We start from the raw sequence: 16501 nt of genomic DNA on the forward strand, positions 1-16501 counted from the left end.
GAAGTTATTTGTCAGTGTCCCCAGGGACAGGGGTGAGAGCTGCTCCCCATTTTTCATCATTTAGACCAGGGTAGCCAGCATGGGGCCTACCAGATGCTGCTAGACTCCCCAGCCAGAATGGCCAGTGGTCAGGGATGATGGAAGCTGTAGACTGGTGTCATTAGACAGAAGGATACTTGGCTAATCTTCAATAGGAAACTCTGTCAGAAGGCAAATAAATTGCCCACCCTTTGTATAAATCTCTCCATTTAGCAGTCTGTTTGCAGTATGCTATATAGAAAATACAGTTGCTTTGTCTTATTTTCTTCCATAGACGATGACAGTTTGTCAAGTAAAGCTATCCAATGGATTATTAGTACACGGACCTCAATGTCACTCTGAAAATGAAGCTAAGGAGAAAGCAGCACTTTTTGCTTTGCAGCAATTGGTGAGACCAGCAGTCAAAATGCTTTATAAAACCTTAGAATGCTCATCTCCATTTATTAGCTGGTCATGCTTCCTGTATCACAAACTTTAAGTACCCTTTTTCATACAGAGCTCTCTCGGGATGAACTTTCCTCTGCCACCACCACCTGTATTTCCAAACTATCAACCCATGGGAGCTCTTGTGCCTCCTGGATCCATTCCTCCAGTCTTCACGCAGCACACCGGTACGTTTAATCAGTTTTAACTTCCTGCGTGTGTAAATGCATGTTTTTCATACGGTATAGTTGGAAGCAAATTCACTTTTTGTAGAAGTTGCATAGTAGCAAACTGCTAGTCCTTATCAGCAACACTGCTTTCTTTAATAATTGTATATAATTTGATTATTCTATATAGATTAATTTTATAAACAGCACCCTAAGTTTTTATAAACAAAGTCCTAAAGTTTTTAGGACTTAAAAAAGAATCTAGTGTTCTTTGTGAGACAAGTTGCATCATTTTTTCTCACAGTTAGAGGGGAAAGTATTGAATGCATTGATCTCTAGTGTCTCAAAAAGTTGTCTTTGGGGTTCCATAAAGAATGCACCTTTTTCTCCAATTCAGTTATTATGAAATATATGAGCTAAATTTAGCAGCTAAATTTCCTTTCTGAATTCCATTCGGAAGTGGAGGGAGGGAGGCTTTGAAAGAGTAGCTACCCATTTTTCTTAGTTAATACTGGAATCTAAAATGAGCTTATTGTTTTCGCAGCTAATTTGTTTCCTTCACCACCTCATGCGTTTGGCCCAGTGCCATGGGGAGCACCAGTTCCAGTCCATGGGAAACCTTACTTTCCTGGTTCCTATCCTGGGAATATGCCTTTTGCGGGCACTGTACCAGCTGGTGCACACAATCAGTTTATACCCTTGCAGGTAAGATCTGACAGCAGCTACACACACACACACACACACACACACACACAGAGCCAGTGTGGTGTAGTGGTTAAGAGCGATAGACTCGTAATCTGGGGAACCGGGTTTGCGTCTCCGCTCCTCCACATGTAGCTGCTGGGTGACCTTGGGCCAGTCACACTTCTCTGAAGTCTCTCAGCCCCACTCACCTCACAGAGTGTTTGTTGTGGGGATGGAAAGGAAAGGAGAATGTTAGCCGCTTTGAGACTCCTTCAGGTAGTGATAAAGCGGGATATCAAATCCAAACTCCTCCTCCTCCTCCTCCTCTTCTTCTTCTTCTTCTTCTACATATGCTTCTCACATGTTAGAAAACTGAACCTCTTTTTTTTTAAGGTAACTAAGAAAAGGGTTGCCAGCAAGACTAATGTTGAGCCAAAGGAGTTCCCAGGTTCTCTTCAAAATGTGCAGTTAAAGAATGAACAGTCAAGCATCGACACTACAAAAATGAACCCACAGGATGCTTCTTCAGAACATTTAAGGTCTCATCAAGCTGCTCCATCTTTCCAAGAGAAAATGACTCCTTCAAGCTCGGTTGCATCTCGTAAGAAATCAATACCAAATGTGTCTACCAAGCGAAAGCCCAGAAAACTGGCTGTCAATTTTGGTGCACCCAAATCTTCAGAATAAGTATGGGTCATGGATTACTTTACATTTTGTTAGTGTTATAAAACCAATAAATATTATTTAAAAAATGTAAGCATAATAATTTGAAAGGTGTTCTGAACTGTAAATATTTTCTGTCAGTCACAATGAAAACAATTATGTTCACTGAAGAGCTTGATTTAATGTGATGTAAAACACAAGAAACTCTTGAGTTAAAGTAACAACCCTGTCCATCATGCCTCAGTCTGAAAAGTGGGGTTTGTGTACTGTCCCAGAAGTGGAGCAATAATACTGACTTGGCCGTCTTAATTGAGAAATAGCTTTGTTTAAACCAACATATAAAGGTCCTCAACGAATGCAAAGCATAATTCTTGATGTCTTGTTTTTAATGATATAATAACTTCTAAAAGCAATTTATTTATATGTAACTGGTATACTTTATTTTTAGATTTTTCAGGTTTTTTGATCTGATACAGTGTGCATAGATTTTAACTATTGTGGCATTGCCAGTTGACTTTATGTAAGGTTCATTTCCAGGAGTTATGCCAAAGCAGCTTAAGAACTTGGACTATTGTAATAAACTATCTTTAACTAAATGCCACCACAAATGAGCCACTGACAGAGGAAGCCAGAGCAAACAAATGCTTCAGGGATTTGCAGCAGGAGTAGACAAAATGTGGTGCTTTCCAGATGTTGCTGGACTCCAGCTTCTATTACTCCCAGCCAGCATGGCCAATGGTGAGAGATGATGGGAACTGCAGTCTAACAACATCTGAAGAAGACCATGTTGGTTTTCCCCTTTTTACAGAATAAGAGGTACCTCATCACTGTAACAAGTTGTAGTTTTGGGAATGGCTCCTGTACGCTTCTCTACTAATGTGCAGCCTCCACAACAGATCTGGCTCTACTTTTTTTAAAGCACTTTCATTGTTCTGAAATAGTATATACTCCTTGGATCTGGTATCACCAAAGCATGATTCCTTAAATAGTACAGTTTCAGAAATAATGGTGAATCTTCCCAAATATTCCAAATCAGTATGTGTGTAAGCTAGAAGACAACCCAGTCTAATTCGTATTCAGACTCAAATTGTCTTCATTCTGCTGTGCTGTTTTAGTTCTACTGTGCTGCCTTCCTGTGATCTACTTGTTCTTCAGCACAAATTCGTGTTTCATAATCTGAGATATGTAAAATACCAGCCTGAAGGATACTTTTTATCACTTATTTTTTAAATGCCACAATTTCTTAAAAGAGAAACTAGCTAAGCTGTTGTGGGTCACACAATATTCCCCCACCCCCTGCCTCAAATAGCATAGATTAACCTCTATATAGAAAAATAGTGTTGCAACAGTACCCTAGGTGCAATCTTAGCTCCACTTCTATGTATCATGGAGCTATTTAAATCTAAAGTTGCACCGTATCCAAAGCACACAAAAACCCAACTTGGTAACACTCTTCAAACTATATAGTATGGAATTATTATTTTTTGTGATGTAGATTAATTTTCATATTCTAGTAGTACTGTGCAGCAGTGGGGAACCTTTTGGCTCCACAGGCCAAATCCTAGTCCAGGAGGCAAAACTTGACAGGTGTCAGTCATCTGACATCAGGAGATTGAATGTTCAGCGCACCACACAGAGCTTGCAAAGAGCCTCTCTTAATTAAAGTGCCTGTGGCTTCAACTTCACGCCCATCAGCTGTTTTCTGTAGGTATTGGGGAACTCACTCATGCAGCTGATAAGCAGGCTTCAGCTCTTATCATCTATCAGCTAATGGCACCAGCGGGTTCTACAGAACTCAGCTGCAACAGATGATCCACCAGGCTTTGACTTTACTACTGATGGTTGGTAGAAGTGAAGCCTGATTTTCCTTGCTTGCTTTAAGGCTTCTGGTTGTACATTGGAGCCACAGGTTCCTCTCCGCTGGGGTTGCATTCCTTTGTTTTAGGGCATTGTTGCTTTGCTGCATGTGAAGTGCTCCTGTTAAGGTGAAAAGTGCTTTCCTCACTGCTTTCCATTTAAGAGTGAAAATACATGCTTAATGGGACTTAAAGCACTTAAACTCAGGACAGTCTGGCCATATTTCCCTTGACAAGGTCTGTCATACTGTTCTCACTGGTATAGTTTAAATTATTTTCTCAGATCATATTGCCTGGTAACTTGACTTCAGTCTCTAGAGAATGAATAAGGTGGACTCCCATGGAAGTGAGAACTGATTTATTTTACTATCGAGTCTCTTAAACAACATAAAATTTTCATTTGTTTACATCTTTGGGGTATATATATATGGTTACCTGACCCTTAATGCAGGCACTGGAATTGCTTCTAACATGCTAAATTCTGTAAGACTTTTTATGGACCCTACTGCCAGCATAATAGAAATAGATTTATGTGTATCTTAGAACCAGCAAAATTCTCGTGTTTGTTGTTACCTATTGAACAGGGCTTCTTTGTTTTCCATTCTAATAAAAATGCCCATCCAATTTTCATCAGCCTGGTTCCCATCTATACTTGTCATTGTATCTGTTTCACTGTTTTCTATTCTCTATAATCTGCAGGATTAGTATCAGTTTCTTTATATCCACTGCCCAGTTTTTAGATACATAATCTCTAAAACATAAATAATTGGCTTATAGAATTTTTGCTTGTTTTTTTAAAAAATAAAGTTATATGGCTTATTTCTCTCAAATGTATTTTGTAAATGCTGGAAATTTTCATTAAGATCTTGTACAGAGCAGTATTTTATTAAGATCTGAAAGGGAAGACTTTTTGTGCACATTTTTATAGTTTCTTTTTTAAAAAGAACTTTTGTCTATCTGCCAAAGTGAAATGTTTAAAACTGGCATGATTAATATGGAGTGTATTTTTGTGTATAGTGTTGTGCATTTCAGAATTCTAGCATGTAGCTGTGCAAAAGTATTTTTAAATATAAATGTACAATATACCCTGAAGGAATAAATCATATGGATTAAATACTCTGGAGAACTTTAATACAATAATTTTATAAAAGACTTGGCCTTGTCTGCTTGGAATAAAAATGTAAACTAAATTTTTGAGTTTCGGTATGTTTATTTCTCATTGGAAGAATTACGTCAGACATGGCTTAAACTGCATGTTCTATTTGGTTGTGGGGGTTTGCAGTAATTTGTTCTTAAAATAAGCCATAAAACTTAAGTTTGCATAGTCATGATGCAATCTTGGATTAAGGTTAAGATTGGCCATTTGTTTTCTAGAGAGTGGCAGGAGAGGTACAATTCAGTTCATTCACACTAAAACTGCTTCTTTGTAGGAGAAATGTAAGAGAGCGGGGATAATATGCCTTGAATTACCACTCTAAATGTGACCAATGTTAGGGCAAACAAATGGACGTGGTCTGAGTATGCAGGGTTTGTATGCACAAGAGCAGTTTATGAACGCAGCCCCAGGAAAAAAGAGGGGGGGGAGAAGGGCTGGATTCAGGCTATGCTATTTGCAATTTGACTAATCCAGTATTTAATGCCCCAAAGATATATCAGGTGGAAGCTGGAATGCACGCGATCAGCTTTCTGCCCAAATGCTTAGTAAATGTTTAAAATACTGTAAGCGCTCTGTAAAAGCACCTCTGAAATATTGTAAACATCTTTGTAGCCTGAATCAAAGAGTAACGTCTCCTGACCAACACCAAAAAGTGCAGAGAGGACTCTCAAAAACTGCAGATTTTACACTGTGTGTGTGCGCGCGCACAGTGTATATTGCAAGGCAGAAGATAAAGTAACAACACCCTATTGCAGATAATAAAACTTTGAATTGCCAAACACATTTTGACCATAATGTTTCCTCAGTGGTTCACACTGAAAATACATTTATTGCTTCAGAGGGAATCCAGAGTACACAATATCTCAGGTTTGAGTTTGCCTCAGAGTGTGCTCTTGGAAAAAACTGAATGTGTTCGGAAGGCAGTATCTTTGTAACAAAGTTTCATTTATCTGCAATAGGCAGTTGAGTTCCTTCTGTCTTTCATGATACACTAATTTGTCACTGTGTTCAGAAGCTGTTTTAGTTTATTGTTTTGCGACTGAAAGAATCAGAATTGTAGAGTTGGTGGAGACCCCAAGGGACATCCAGTCTAACCCCCTGCGATGCAGGAATGTTCTCAACTGTCTAGCACATTCTACAATTTTCGGATATCAGTTTTGTTTGCAAAGGGCCCCGCTGTTTTCCGGCTTTACGCTGAAAACTGCACTGCAAGTTTAGAGAAAAGGTGAGTAGGGGGGTGGCATGATTAAAATTTTGTATGGCATGGAGGAAGGGGCTAGAGCGAAGTTTTTTCTCCCCCTCTCATAACACAGTAACTCCTGGACATCTAATGAAGACTGGAAGATTGAGGACACGATAAAAACAAGAACAGCTTCACGCAGCGCACGGAACCCACTTGCATAAGGAGGTCAGTGATGGCCATCAACTTGGACGGCTCTGATGAGGCAAATTCGGGGAGGGCAAGGCTGCAAATGACTACATACTAGTCATGCAAAGTAGGAGGGAAGAATGTGCTCCTCCTCAGGTCCTGCTCACGGGTTTCCCAGAGGCAACTGGGTGGCCACTGCCAGACCAAGACGCTGGACATAGGAGCCAACTCCTAGGGGCTGAGGTCTCTGCCAAGCCCCCCTCCAAAGTTGTTAGGCATTGCTCTTCATATAGCGTGCCACATTTTGTGATTGTGTGGGGTGGAGCTTCCCTGTTCAGGGAAGTTTTTAATGTGTGACATTTTAATGTATTCTTAATCTTTGTTGGGAGTGTGGCTGGGGAAACCCAGCCAAATGGCCGGGGTACAAATAATAAATTATTATTATACCTGCCCCCCAATATCTTATCCAAGTTGGCACCTGACCCTCTGAGATTTAACTGCTTGCCCTGGAAACCACGAAAAAGTGGGGCGGGAAACTGCAAACCTTGGCCCTTCAACCCCATGGTGTGTGGGGGCCTGGCGTTTCAAAACCAGGCCGGGCCTCCTCTGCAAAGGCGCCTTCGCGCCCTCCGGCGCACCAGGAAGGCGGCGCTCCGCTCCGCTTTCGCCACGCCGCCCCTTCCTACACCTACCCGCCTTCCTCTCCTTCGCAATCACTGCTGGCGTTCAAAGCCGGCCGCCGCTGCCGCCTCCACCTTGGCCGCTTTCTCTTCCCCGGAGTCCCGCCCTGCATGGAGAGGCGTTGCTCTCTCGCCCGCCGTCGGCGCGGCGGCTGCGTCCCTCGCCTTCCTCCTCCCGGGGAGCTTTTAAAAGCGCCTGGGTGCCTTTGCGGAGCTCGGGCGCCCGGTTCTTGAGGGGCGACGGCAGCGAGACTCGGAAGAGCAGGACGCCGCCATGACCTCGCCTGCAACCGCGGAGAAGTATATCTTGGGTGTGGACGTGGGCAGCACGGTGATACGGTGCCATGTTTACGACAAGGCGGCGGTGCTCAAGGGAGCCAAAGCTATGCAGGTGGGAGCTGTGGTGGGGAGGAAGGGCGGGAGGGGGGGGAGGATACAAGCCGCGTCAGAAGGTACAGCTCGATTTTAACGCGTGTCTACCTAGAAATAAGCCCTACTTTGCTCCTGTGGACAAACACAGACGTAAGAGTGCAGCCTCTTTAACCACTTACCTGGGAGTGATATGCCTAGGATTGTACCCAGGATCACAGAATCCTAGAGCTGGAAGGGGGCCATCTAGTTTAGCCCCCCGCAATGCAGGAATCCTTTTGCATGAAGGACGAGTCTCCTGCTCTGTCAGCTGAGCTATCCTTTGCGTGTTTCTCCTTCCTGTTCCTTTCTTTTCTCTCTTCTCCCCTCCATCCCAAAGGCAAAACAAAGCCTGGCTCCTGTTCTGTTAGTTCCCTGATGCTTCCACCAGCCACTCATTAGTCAAACCGGCTCGTGTACCGCAACATTTTGTTGCAGGCTCTGATGGCTGTGGAGGATGAATGTGCCAGCCTTCTACCACCCATAGGCACATGAGAGCATCATGTACAGAGGTGGTGAATGGTGGTAGCATAGCAACCTTCTTGATTACTAGATCAAGGGGAAGGGAAGAATGGGGGAGACCCTGTGGGTATTGGAGCTTACTGTAGGACCTGCGCAAAAAAAAAAATTGTTTACTACAAATAACCTAATGAAGCGTAGCACTGTGTTGCTGAGTCAGTGTGTTGAAGAGCAGGAAGCTCATCCTTGGGGAAAAAACCATTTGTTAGTGAGTTTTAATGAACTGGTTTGCGCAATCCGCAGTATAAGGATTCTTGTTCTTTGCTGTTAGTTCCTGTCCCCGTCCCCCCCCCCCGCCCCCATGTCTGTAAAATAAATCACACAAGCTGAATTTGAAAGGCAGAAGCAGACTTGGGTTTGGGAAGTTTGGGATGTTTCAGAGGACTAAGCGACAAAGCTCAGAGATTCCTATTGCAGATTAATTGGTCATCGAACAGGCTGTGCACATTTTGTCTGGACGTGCACCTTGGTGCTTGATGATGCAACTGTTTCCAAGTACCAGTAAACTGACATGTTGCAATGCATGTTTACCTTCTGTCAGCATGATCCTAGCCTACATTTATCAGTTCAAGGAACTATATAGTACAGTGGAACCTCGGGTAACATACGCTTCAGGTTACATACGCTTCGGGTTACAGACTCCGCTAACCCAGAAATAGTACCTCAGGTTAAGAACTTGTTTCAGGATGAGAACAGAAATCGTGCTCCAGCAGCAGCGGGAGGCCCCATTAGCTAAAGTGGTGCTTCAGGTTAAGAACACTTTCAGGTTAAGAACGGACCTCCAGAACGAATTAAGTACTTAACCCGAGGTACCACTGCATAGGGCTAGGATAATGGCACTTAGAGTGATCTGATTGGCTCAAAATGCATGTTGCATTAAATATGTGCTTCCAGTTACCCCTTCTCTTTTACCAAAAGCAGCTGTGGGTACTTAAGCTGGGTTAATGGGAAGAGGGTTTCCCTGTTGTAATTTATCACTTGATGCTGATATTTAAGGTCAAACATCAGTTGTGGGAGGGGACTTTTGATGGGAAAGTGGCACAAGCAAGAAAGTTTCTCTGCAGCGTGGTCCCAACTCAGATACAACTGTCTCCGAGCTGCTTTTTGTTAAATAGAGACAATTGTTAGCATGCCCTTTAAAGCACTGTATTTTTTGCTCTATAAGATGCACCAGACCACAAGACGCACCTAGTTTTTGGAGGAGGAAAACAAGAAAAAAAATATTCTGAATCTCAGAAGCCAGAACAGCAAGAGGGATCGCTGTGCAGTGAAAGCAGCAATCCCTCTTGCTGTTCTGGCTTCTGTGATAGCTGCACAGCCTGCATTCGCTCCATAAGACGCACACACATTTCCCCTTACTTTTTAGAAGGGAAAAAGTGAGTCTTATAGAGCAAAAAAATACAGTATATACTTCACATAACTTGTGGTGTAGCCTTGTGGTGTAGTGGTTAAGAGCGGTAGTCTTGTAATCTGGGGAACCGGGTTCGTGTCTCCGCTCCTCCACATGCAGCTGCTGGGTGACCTTGGGCCAGTCACACTTCTGTGAAGTCTCTCAGCCCCACTCACCTCACAGAGTGTTTGTTGTGGGGGAGGAAGGGAAAGGAGAATGTTAGCCGCTTTGAGACTCCTGAAGGGGAGTGAAAGGCGGGATATCAAATCCAAACTCTTCTTCTTCTTCTTCTTCTTCTTCTTCTTCTTCTTCTTCTTCTTCTTCTTGTGTTATTTGCAAACTAGTTTAATTGCAACACTTGTTATCACGATTAAACTTAAGTGTTTAATGACAGAAGGAAGAAACTAATTAACTGAGTGCATTTGTTTACCTCTATGAAGGATTACTTATTATTCAAAATACCTTTAAATAGTGTTGTCCTGTACATGTTTACTGAGAAATAATTATTGCTGAATTCATTGTTGCTTAGGATTGCACCCATGTGTGTCTATGACAAGAAGACAAAGTGATGTACTAGAAAATTAGGTAGCAATTCTATACATGCCTGTAACAACACACTTGAAGGAGTTTGGCCTAACGCAGGTGCCTTTGTGGTTCTTTGTGGGATGGTGTGGTGCCACCTGCATGAAGAAAGCAATTATGGTAAGACCCTTCTCAAGAAGCCCCACTTGGGCCCAGAGTTTTGTGATAAGTACTGTCCAGTTGCAAATATCTTCTTAGTAAACTTCTCAAGCAGGTGTGCTTAAAAGAAGGCTGTCCAGCTACATTTTAGTTCAGCTTAAAAAGCAGTTATGGAACCCCTTACCTGTTACTTTTAATGGGGGAGGGACAAGGGAAATGTGACTCTGTTGATTCTTTTTCTTTTTAAAATATATGCTATTTATTGTTTTTTTGAAAGGAATATGAGAACATAACACCACCACCCCCTTCGCACATTTCTCCTACTCACCCCAGAACACAGATTCCTATGGGGAAACGTAATTCCAAAGTCCTAATCTTTTGTTTCCATTGTGACATTTGTGAATGTTCCAAAGATTCCCAGTTTTGGACAAGAAGTTGTCAAGCTGCTGCTAAAAGAAAAGTAACTAATTCTTTGATTGTCATTTTCACTTTTAGAGCTGGTTAACAGTACTAATTTTATTTGTAATCAGAATGTTAATCAACAACATTCTTCCAAAATGGCTGTAATTAGTCACTTGCCTGCTACATATGTATAGTGGTTCTAACCTCTTTACACCCTCTCCAGCAAAGAAGAGAAATAGCTTTGTTGAGGTGACTATATCTCAAAGGTGATAATGCAGAGACATCACCTTGCCGACAAAGGTCCGTATAGTTAAAGCTATGGTTTTCCCAGTTGTGATGTATGGAAGTGAGAGCTGGACCATAAAGAAGGCTGATCGCCGAAGAAATGATGCTTTTGAATTCAGGTGCTGGAGGAGACTCTTGAGAGTCCCATGGACTGCAAGGAGATCAAATGTATCCATTCTTCAGGAAATCAGCTCTGAGTGCTCACTGGAAGGACAGATCGTGAAGCTGAGGCTCCAGTACTTTGGCCACCTCATGAGAAGAGAAGACTCCCTGGAAAAGACCCTGATGTTGGGAAAGATGGAGGGCACAAGGAGAAGGGGACGACAGAGGATGAGATGGTTGGACAGTGTTCTCGAAGCTACCAGCATGAGTTTAAGTAAACTGCAGGAGGCAGTGGAAGACAGGAGTGCCTGGCGTGCTCTGGTCCATGGGGTCACGAAGAGTCGGACACGACTAAACGACAACAACAATGTAGAAGCTTCAGAGTATTTTCCTATAAAAGCATGGGTGCTGACTTTAATAGCTTCTTAGCCCACAAGCTCTGCCAATCTACCCCTCCCCCCATTACTGTCTCTAGATCTGATTCTCGACTATGTTATATCAAATTTGTTTGGCCTAATTGTGTGTCACTAATTATTTCATAATTATTGATAATATAGGCTTCGATTTTGCGTTACTGCTTGTAATTAGATTTTCAAATGTTGATAGAGGTTTGGAAGCATGTGCAATAGCTGTTGGATTTGTTAGAAAATTTGTAATGGCGTTTATATTTCGCCAACTCCTAATGTTTTGTCTTGCGTTGCATGGTTCTTGTTTGCCTGTCAGGGGTATGCCATCTGCGTAAAAGTTTCATAGTCTGAATGAATCCATCTTCCTCTGTTGCTAACACAAAGTACCGTACTTCGTTTTTCTATGTATCTGCCTCTTTCATTTCTGCAGGGAGCAGCCCTTCATACCATGAAGCACTAACCACACTCTGGACCCAACCAGTCAGGCCCCCTCAGCCAGAAGGGACAGGGTCAAGGGGGCATGTGGTCAGATGCATTGCCATCAGCACCTTGTCCGCATCAACTGATTCACCTTATGTAAGCTGGTCCCACTAAGCATCCTCGATAGCAGCACTGGGTACTTCAACTAGAGCTGCAACAGGACACCAGCAGAACTGTGTGGATGAGTGTCATAACCAGCCATTGTGTACCAGTTGAATTTCTTGTTTGCTCTGTACACTCCTCACTTCTATATAGGTCAGAAACATTTTCCCAGATGCAATCAAAAGCAGAACTCCCTAACTTTGTACTTGGCAGTGGTGTATGACACCTTAATCTCACTTGTGACCCAAACTTAATTTGAGCTATGGCTTTCTGACTAGAAACCTGTTTCCATACATTATTATTGAGGCGCGTTTGCTTACAAACCCAACTAAACTAACCTGTTCAGGTTGATAGAGAGAGCAGCTTTACTTGCGCTGTATTGTCTCTATGGGCCAGCTGTCCTAAAGACATAGTGTGGTATTTACTCAGAGTATACCCTTTGAAATGAATGAACATGACAAAGTTAGGCCCATTAATTTCAGTGGATCTACTCTAAGCAAGGTCCGTATAGTTAAAGCCATGGTTTTCCCAGTAGTGATGTATGGAAGTGGGAGCTGGACCATAAAGAAGGCTGATCGCTGAAGAATTGATGCATTTGAATTATGGTGCTGGAGGAGACTCTTGAGAGTCCCATGGACTGCAAGAAGATCAAACGTATCCATTCTTAAGGAAATCAGCCCTGAGTGCTCACTGGAAGGACAGATCGTGAAGCTGAGGCTCCAATACTTTGGCCACCTCATGAGAAGAGAAGACTCCCTGGAAAAGACCCTGAAGTTGGGAAAGATGGAGGGCACAAGGAAAAGGGGACGACAGAGGACAAGATGGTTGGACAGTGTTCTCGAAGCTACCAGCACGAGTCTGACCAAACTGCGGGAGACAGTGGAAGACAGGAGTGCCTGGCGTGCTCTGGTCCATGGGGTCACGAAGAGTCGGAAACGACTAAACAACAACAACACTCTAAGCAAAACGTAGTCAAACATGACTATTGCTTGCCAGAATTTAACTCTCGAAACAAGGGAATTCAGACTTTTAAAGGTAAAACCTTAGTATATGCAATTTAAAAAAAAACCATTTCTGTATTGGTCTTTAAGGGTTTGCCATTGAGTGGCTTCACATGGGCTCACTTTCTTAACTCCTGGGATTGTAATAATAATAATAATAATAATAATAATAATAATAATAATAATAATTAATAATGTATTATTTAGAACCTGCCCATCTGGCTGAGTTTCCCCAGCCACTCTGGGCGGCTCCCAATCAAGTATTAAAAACAATGCAGCGTTAAATGTTAAAAACTTCCCTGAACAGGGCTGCCTAGTGTATAAATAATCAAGCTGGCACAGTTGTATAGCTTGCAACAGCTGGATATCGACATCTCCTAAATGGAAGTGTTAGTTCACATTGTTATAAGTTGGTGGGTGCAAGGCTCCCTAAATTCCGGATCAAGCTCTAGTTAGAACTTAATTAATGCTTCGTGGAAAGGCGGGGGAGAATTTAATTATGGCTTAGAGTGCTAGAGTTGTGCTACTCCCATGTGTGCATTGGAGCTAAGCCACTGGATGTGTCCACTGGATGTGTCCACAGCTACTTAAGCCAGCACTAGCCTCCTGCACGAGCTGATAGCCCTGGGGGGGGGGGAGTAAGGATTGATTAGGACAGTGAAAAATCCAGGGCAAATCTCATTTGCAAATGAGTGGGCTCCTTACTTCAACTGAGAGTTAGTTTAAAAGACAATGCCAGTGTTTATATCAGAGTTTAATTAGGTTAACGTTTAATTGCAGAAGAGTTTAATTGCAGAGTTGCAATTAGGAGTTATGCAACAGATATTGTAAGCAGCAGGCTGGAGAGAGTCAGAGATCAGTGGCCGAGAGCAGTGGTTGTGGTCTCCTTAAGTTCAAGGCTGCTGTGGCTATGGGAGAAGCCTCCTGCGGTGATAATGCTGTGAACGCCTTTGTTGAAGGCTCAGGTTGTAGATATGTGTAAATAAACCATATACAGTGGTACCTCGCAAGACGAAAAACTTGCAAGACGAAAGAGTTTTCCGTTTTTTGAGTTGCTTCACAAGACGAATTTCCCTATGGGCTTGCTTTGCAAGAGGAAAACGTCTTGCAAGTTTGTTTCCTTTTTCTTAAAACCGTTAATACATGCATTCCTATGGGAAACCGTGCTTCGCAAGAGGAAAAATTCGCAAGACGAAAAAACTCGCAGAACAAATTAATTTCGTCTTGCGAGGCACCACTGTATCAGAGAGACACTACAGTCTCTGCTGTGCCTCATTTCCCAAAAGGAAATGCCTGGATAAAGATGCCAGGAACCCCTGAAATCTCACACAGCTCCGAGATTGGAGTGGCATGTAACAATAGAGTTTGCATCTCCATGCCATTTGGATTAGGTTACCTATCCACTGGCGGACCCAGATGCTCCTGGAGGGCAGTTGCAGATTTGTGGATTGAATTGTGTCTATTAATGATGGGACAAATGGACTGAGTTCATTCGTCATCTCATTCATCCTTACAATAATTGTATGAAACAAGTCCTTTTTATTCCTATAGCCAAAAACACTGGGAAATCTGTAAATTTTCTATTTCTGATCCTTAGTTTTTTCACCAACTGGACAATGACTGCTCAGCTGGAACACTAACAGTTGTCACATTATTGAATTCAGTAAGGGAAGCTACAGTAGGGCAAAGCTATATCTTTAAAATGCTTTGTGTGCAAGAGGTTCAGGTTCAGTCTCCAGGCAGGACTGGAAAAGCCCTTTGTCTACAACCCTGGAGACTGTTTTGCTGACAATACTGACCAATGTTCTGACTCTGTATAAGGCAGCTTCTTATGCAGCAAGAAGTGAGCATAATCTTGCATTGCTTATTGAGTTGGCCATTGTTGACCCTCTGGCAGTGTAACCACCTTTGTACAAGTTGCATCCTACTGTCACCACCCTTCACCTCCCAGGCAATTGCAAAGGCTCCCCCAACACTCTGGAGCAGATTTTGGGCAGGGGCACAAGGACGCAGAGGGGGAATTGGCAAAAATTGCCCCTCTTCCTGTCCTTTTGACAGAAAACTCCACAGGATTCAAGAACCCTCTGTCAGCACAAAGGATACCATTAGATACACTGCTGTAACTTTAATCTTTTCTGGAATTTTTCAAGGCTCTAGCAAAAGCTGGATCTCATAAACTGTTACAGCAGAAAAAGCTACACTGGAACTAATTTAATATATAGCAGTGGTCTAATATGGTATAAAAGTTTTCATAATAATTAATAGGACAGTCTGACTTTTTGTTGTTTGTAGTGATTGTCAATTTGTTGGCACTTTCATGTATATTATTTGTATTTAATTTGATATGAAGTTATGGAATTCAGATAGAGAAAATGCCTGTAGATTTAACAGGAGTTTTTATGCTGTATTTTTATGTTGTGAACTGCCTTTCATCTATGGGCAGTTCATCAATGTTCATTAACGTTTCCTTAACATTGCTGCAATTATGACTTGATTCTCTCCTTCCTAGTCAAACATCTTAATAAAGCTTTCTAACACTTTGGTGCTTTATACTCTGTTCTGAGCCAAGATAATGAAGCATTGTAAATTTGAGGGAATTGAACCTGATCCAGATTTCTTTGCATCACCCACTGATATGCAAAAAGGATGTACGTTGGATCTTCATTCCCTACAGAAACAAATACAATTTAAGTACAGTGGTACCTCAGATTACATATGCTTCAGGTTACGTACGCTTCAGGTTACATACGCTTCAGGTTACAGACTCCACTAACCCATAAATAGTGCTTCAGGTTAAGAACTTTGCTTCAGGATGAGAACAGAAATCGTGCTCCGGCGGTGCGGCAGCAGCAGGAGGCCCCATTAGCTAAAGTGGTGCTTCAGGTTAAGAACAGTTTCAGGTTAAGAACGGACCTCCGGAACGAATAACCCAAGGTACCACTGTACAACACTAAAATACAGTCATTTGTATTTTACTGACATATAAGTTGCGTTGAGGGTAGGAAAGTTGGGGTAAGCATAATTAAAATAATCAAGATTCACTCCATGTAGAAGTTAACCAGTAATCTGCATGTATAAGAATTGCATAACTTATTTTTTTCATTGTGGAGTGTGAACATAAAGTTTGTGTGAAAACTATGCCCGGTAAATGGACTGCAAAACCCCACATCTTATGTATGTACCTATTCCACATTGATTCCCAATGGCTACAATTATCTTGTTGTAACACTGCTTTGAGTATTTTTAAACGATGCAAATTATGTAAAAGAAGCACACAGGCGGCCTTTATTGTCAGAATTTCTTGGTCTTGCTGGACCTCCCAAGTGGCTTTTGCTAGTATTGTGATCACAGTATCCTTCTGTCTCAACTGGGTTTTGAACTCTGGTCCTTCTTGGAGAGCCATTCACAAAGAATAGTGCTGGGAGAGTTCAGTTCCATCCCACCATCTCTGGCTTGGGGGGGGGCTCTGAGTTCCATCTTATTCTCAGTGCTCTTCCAACAGTCTATATGAAACTGCTGAGAAAAGTCAAGCTGAATATTTGGACTGCACTGCCAATCAGCATACTGATGAGACACAGCTCCATCTTTCTTTTCCACCTACAAATTCCAGTGATACTATAGAACTCATGAACAGGTTCCTGGATACAGTTTTAGAATGGATGAAGCTGAAACTTATTGCAGACAAAA

At 42.3% G+C, this 16501-nt stretch overlaps 2 protein-coding genes across 2 annotated transcripts in view; both read left to right on the top strand.

Annotated features, from left to right (window-relative positions):
* XRN1 (5'-3' exoribonuclease 1) overlaps positions 1-5022 on the top strand; it is a 45681-nt gene extending 40659 nt beyond the window's left edge. Inside the window, exons 40-43 of the mRNA XM_082223824.1 lie at positions 314-427; positions 536-650; positions 1174-1334; positions 1707-5022. Of these exons, the coding sequence (XP_082079950.1) occupies positions 314-427; positions 536-650; positions 1174-1334; positions 1707-2000 (684 nt within the window). The 3' untranslated portion in view covers positions 2001-5022. The remainder of the gene's footprint in view (positions 1-313; positions 428-535; positions 651-1173; positions 1335-1706) is intronic.
* A 2094-nt stretch (positions 5023-7116) lies between these two features.
* GK5 (glycerol kinase 5) overlaps positions 7117-16501 on the top strand; it is a 28547-nt gene continuing 19162 nt past the window's right edge. Inside the window, exon 1 of the mRNA XM_082224322.1 lies at positions 7117-7428. Coding sequence (XP_082080448.1) covers positions 7312-7428 — 117 coding nt within the window. The 5' untranslated portion in view covers positions 7117-7311. The remainder of the gene's footprint in view (positions 7429-16501) is intronic.

The sequence above is a fragment of the Podarcis vaucheri genome (assembly GCF_965113315.1).
Source record: "Podarcis vaucheri genome assembly, chromosome: 5".
Lineage (NCBI taxonomy): Eukaryota > Metazoa > Chordata > Lepidosauria > Squamata > Lacertidae > Podarcis > Podarcis vaucheri.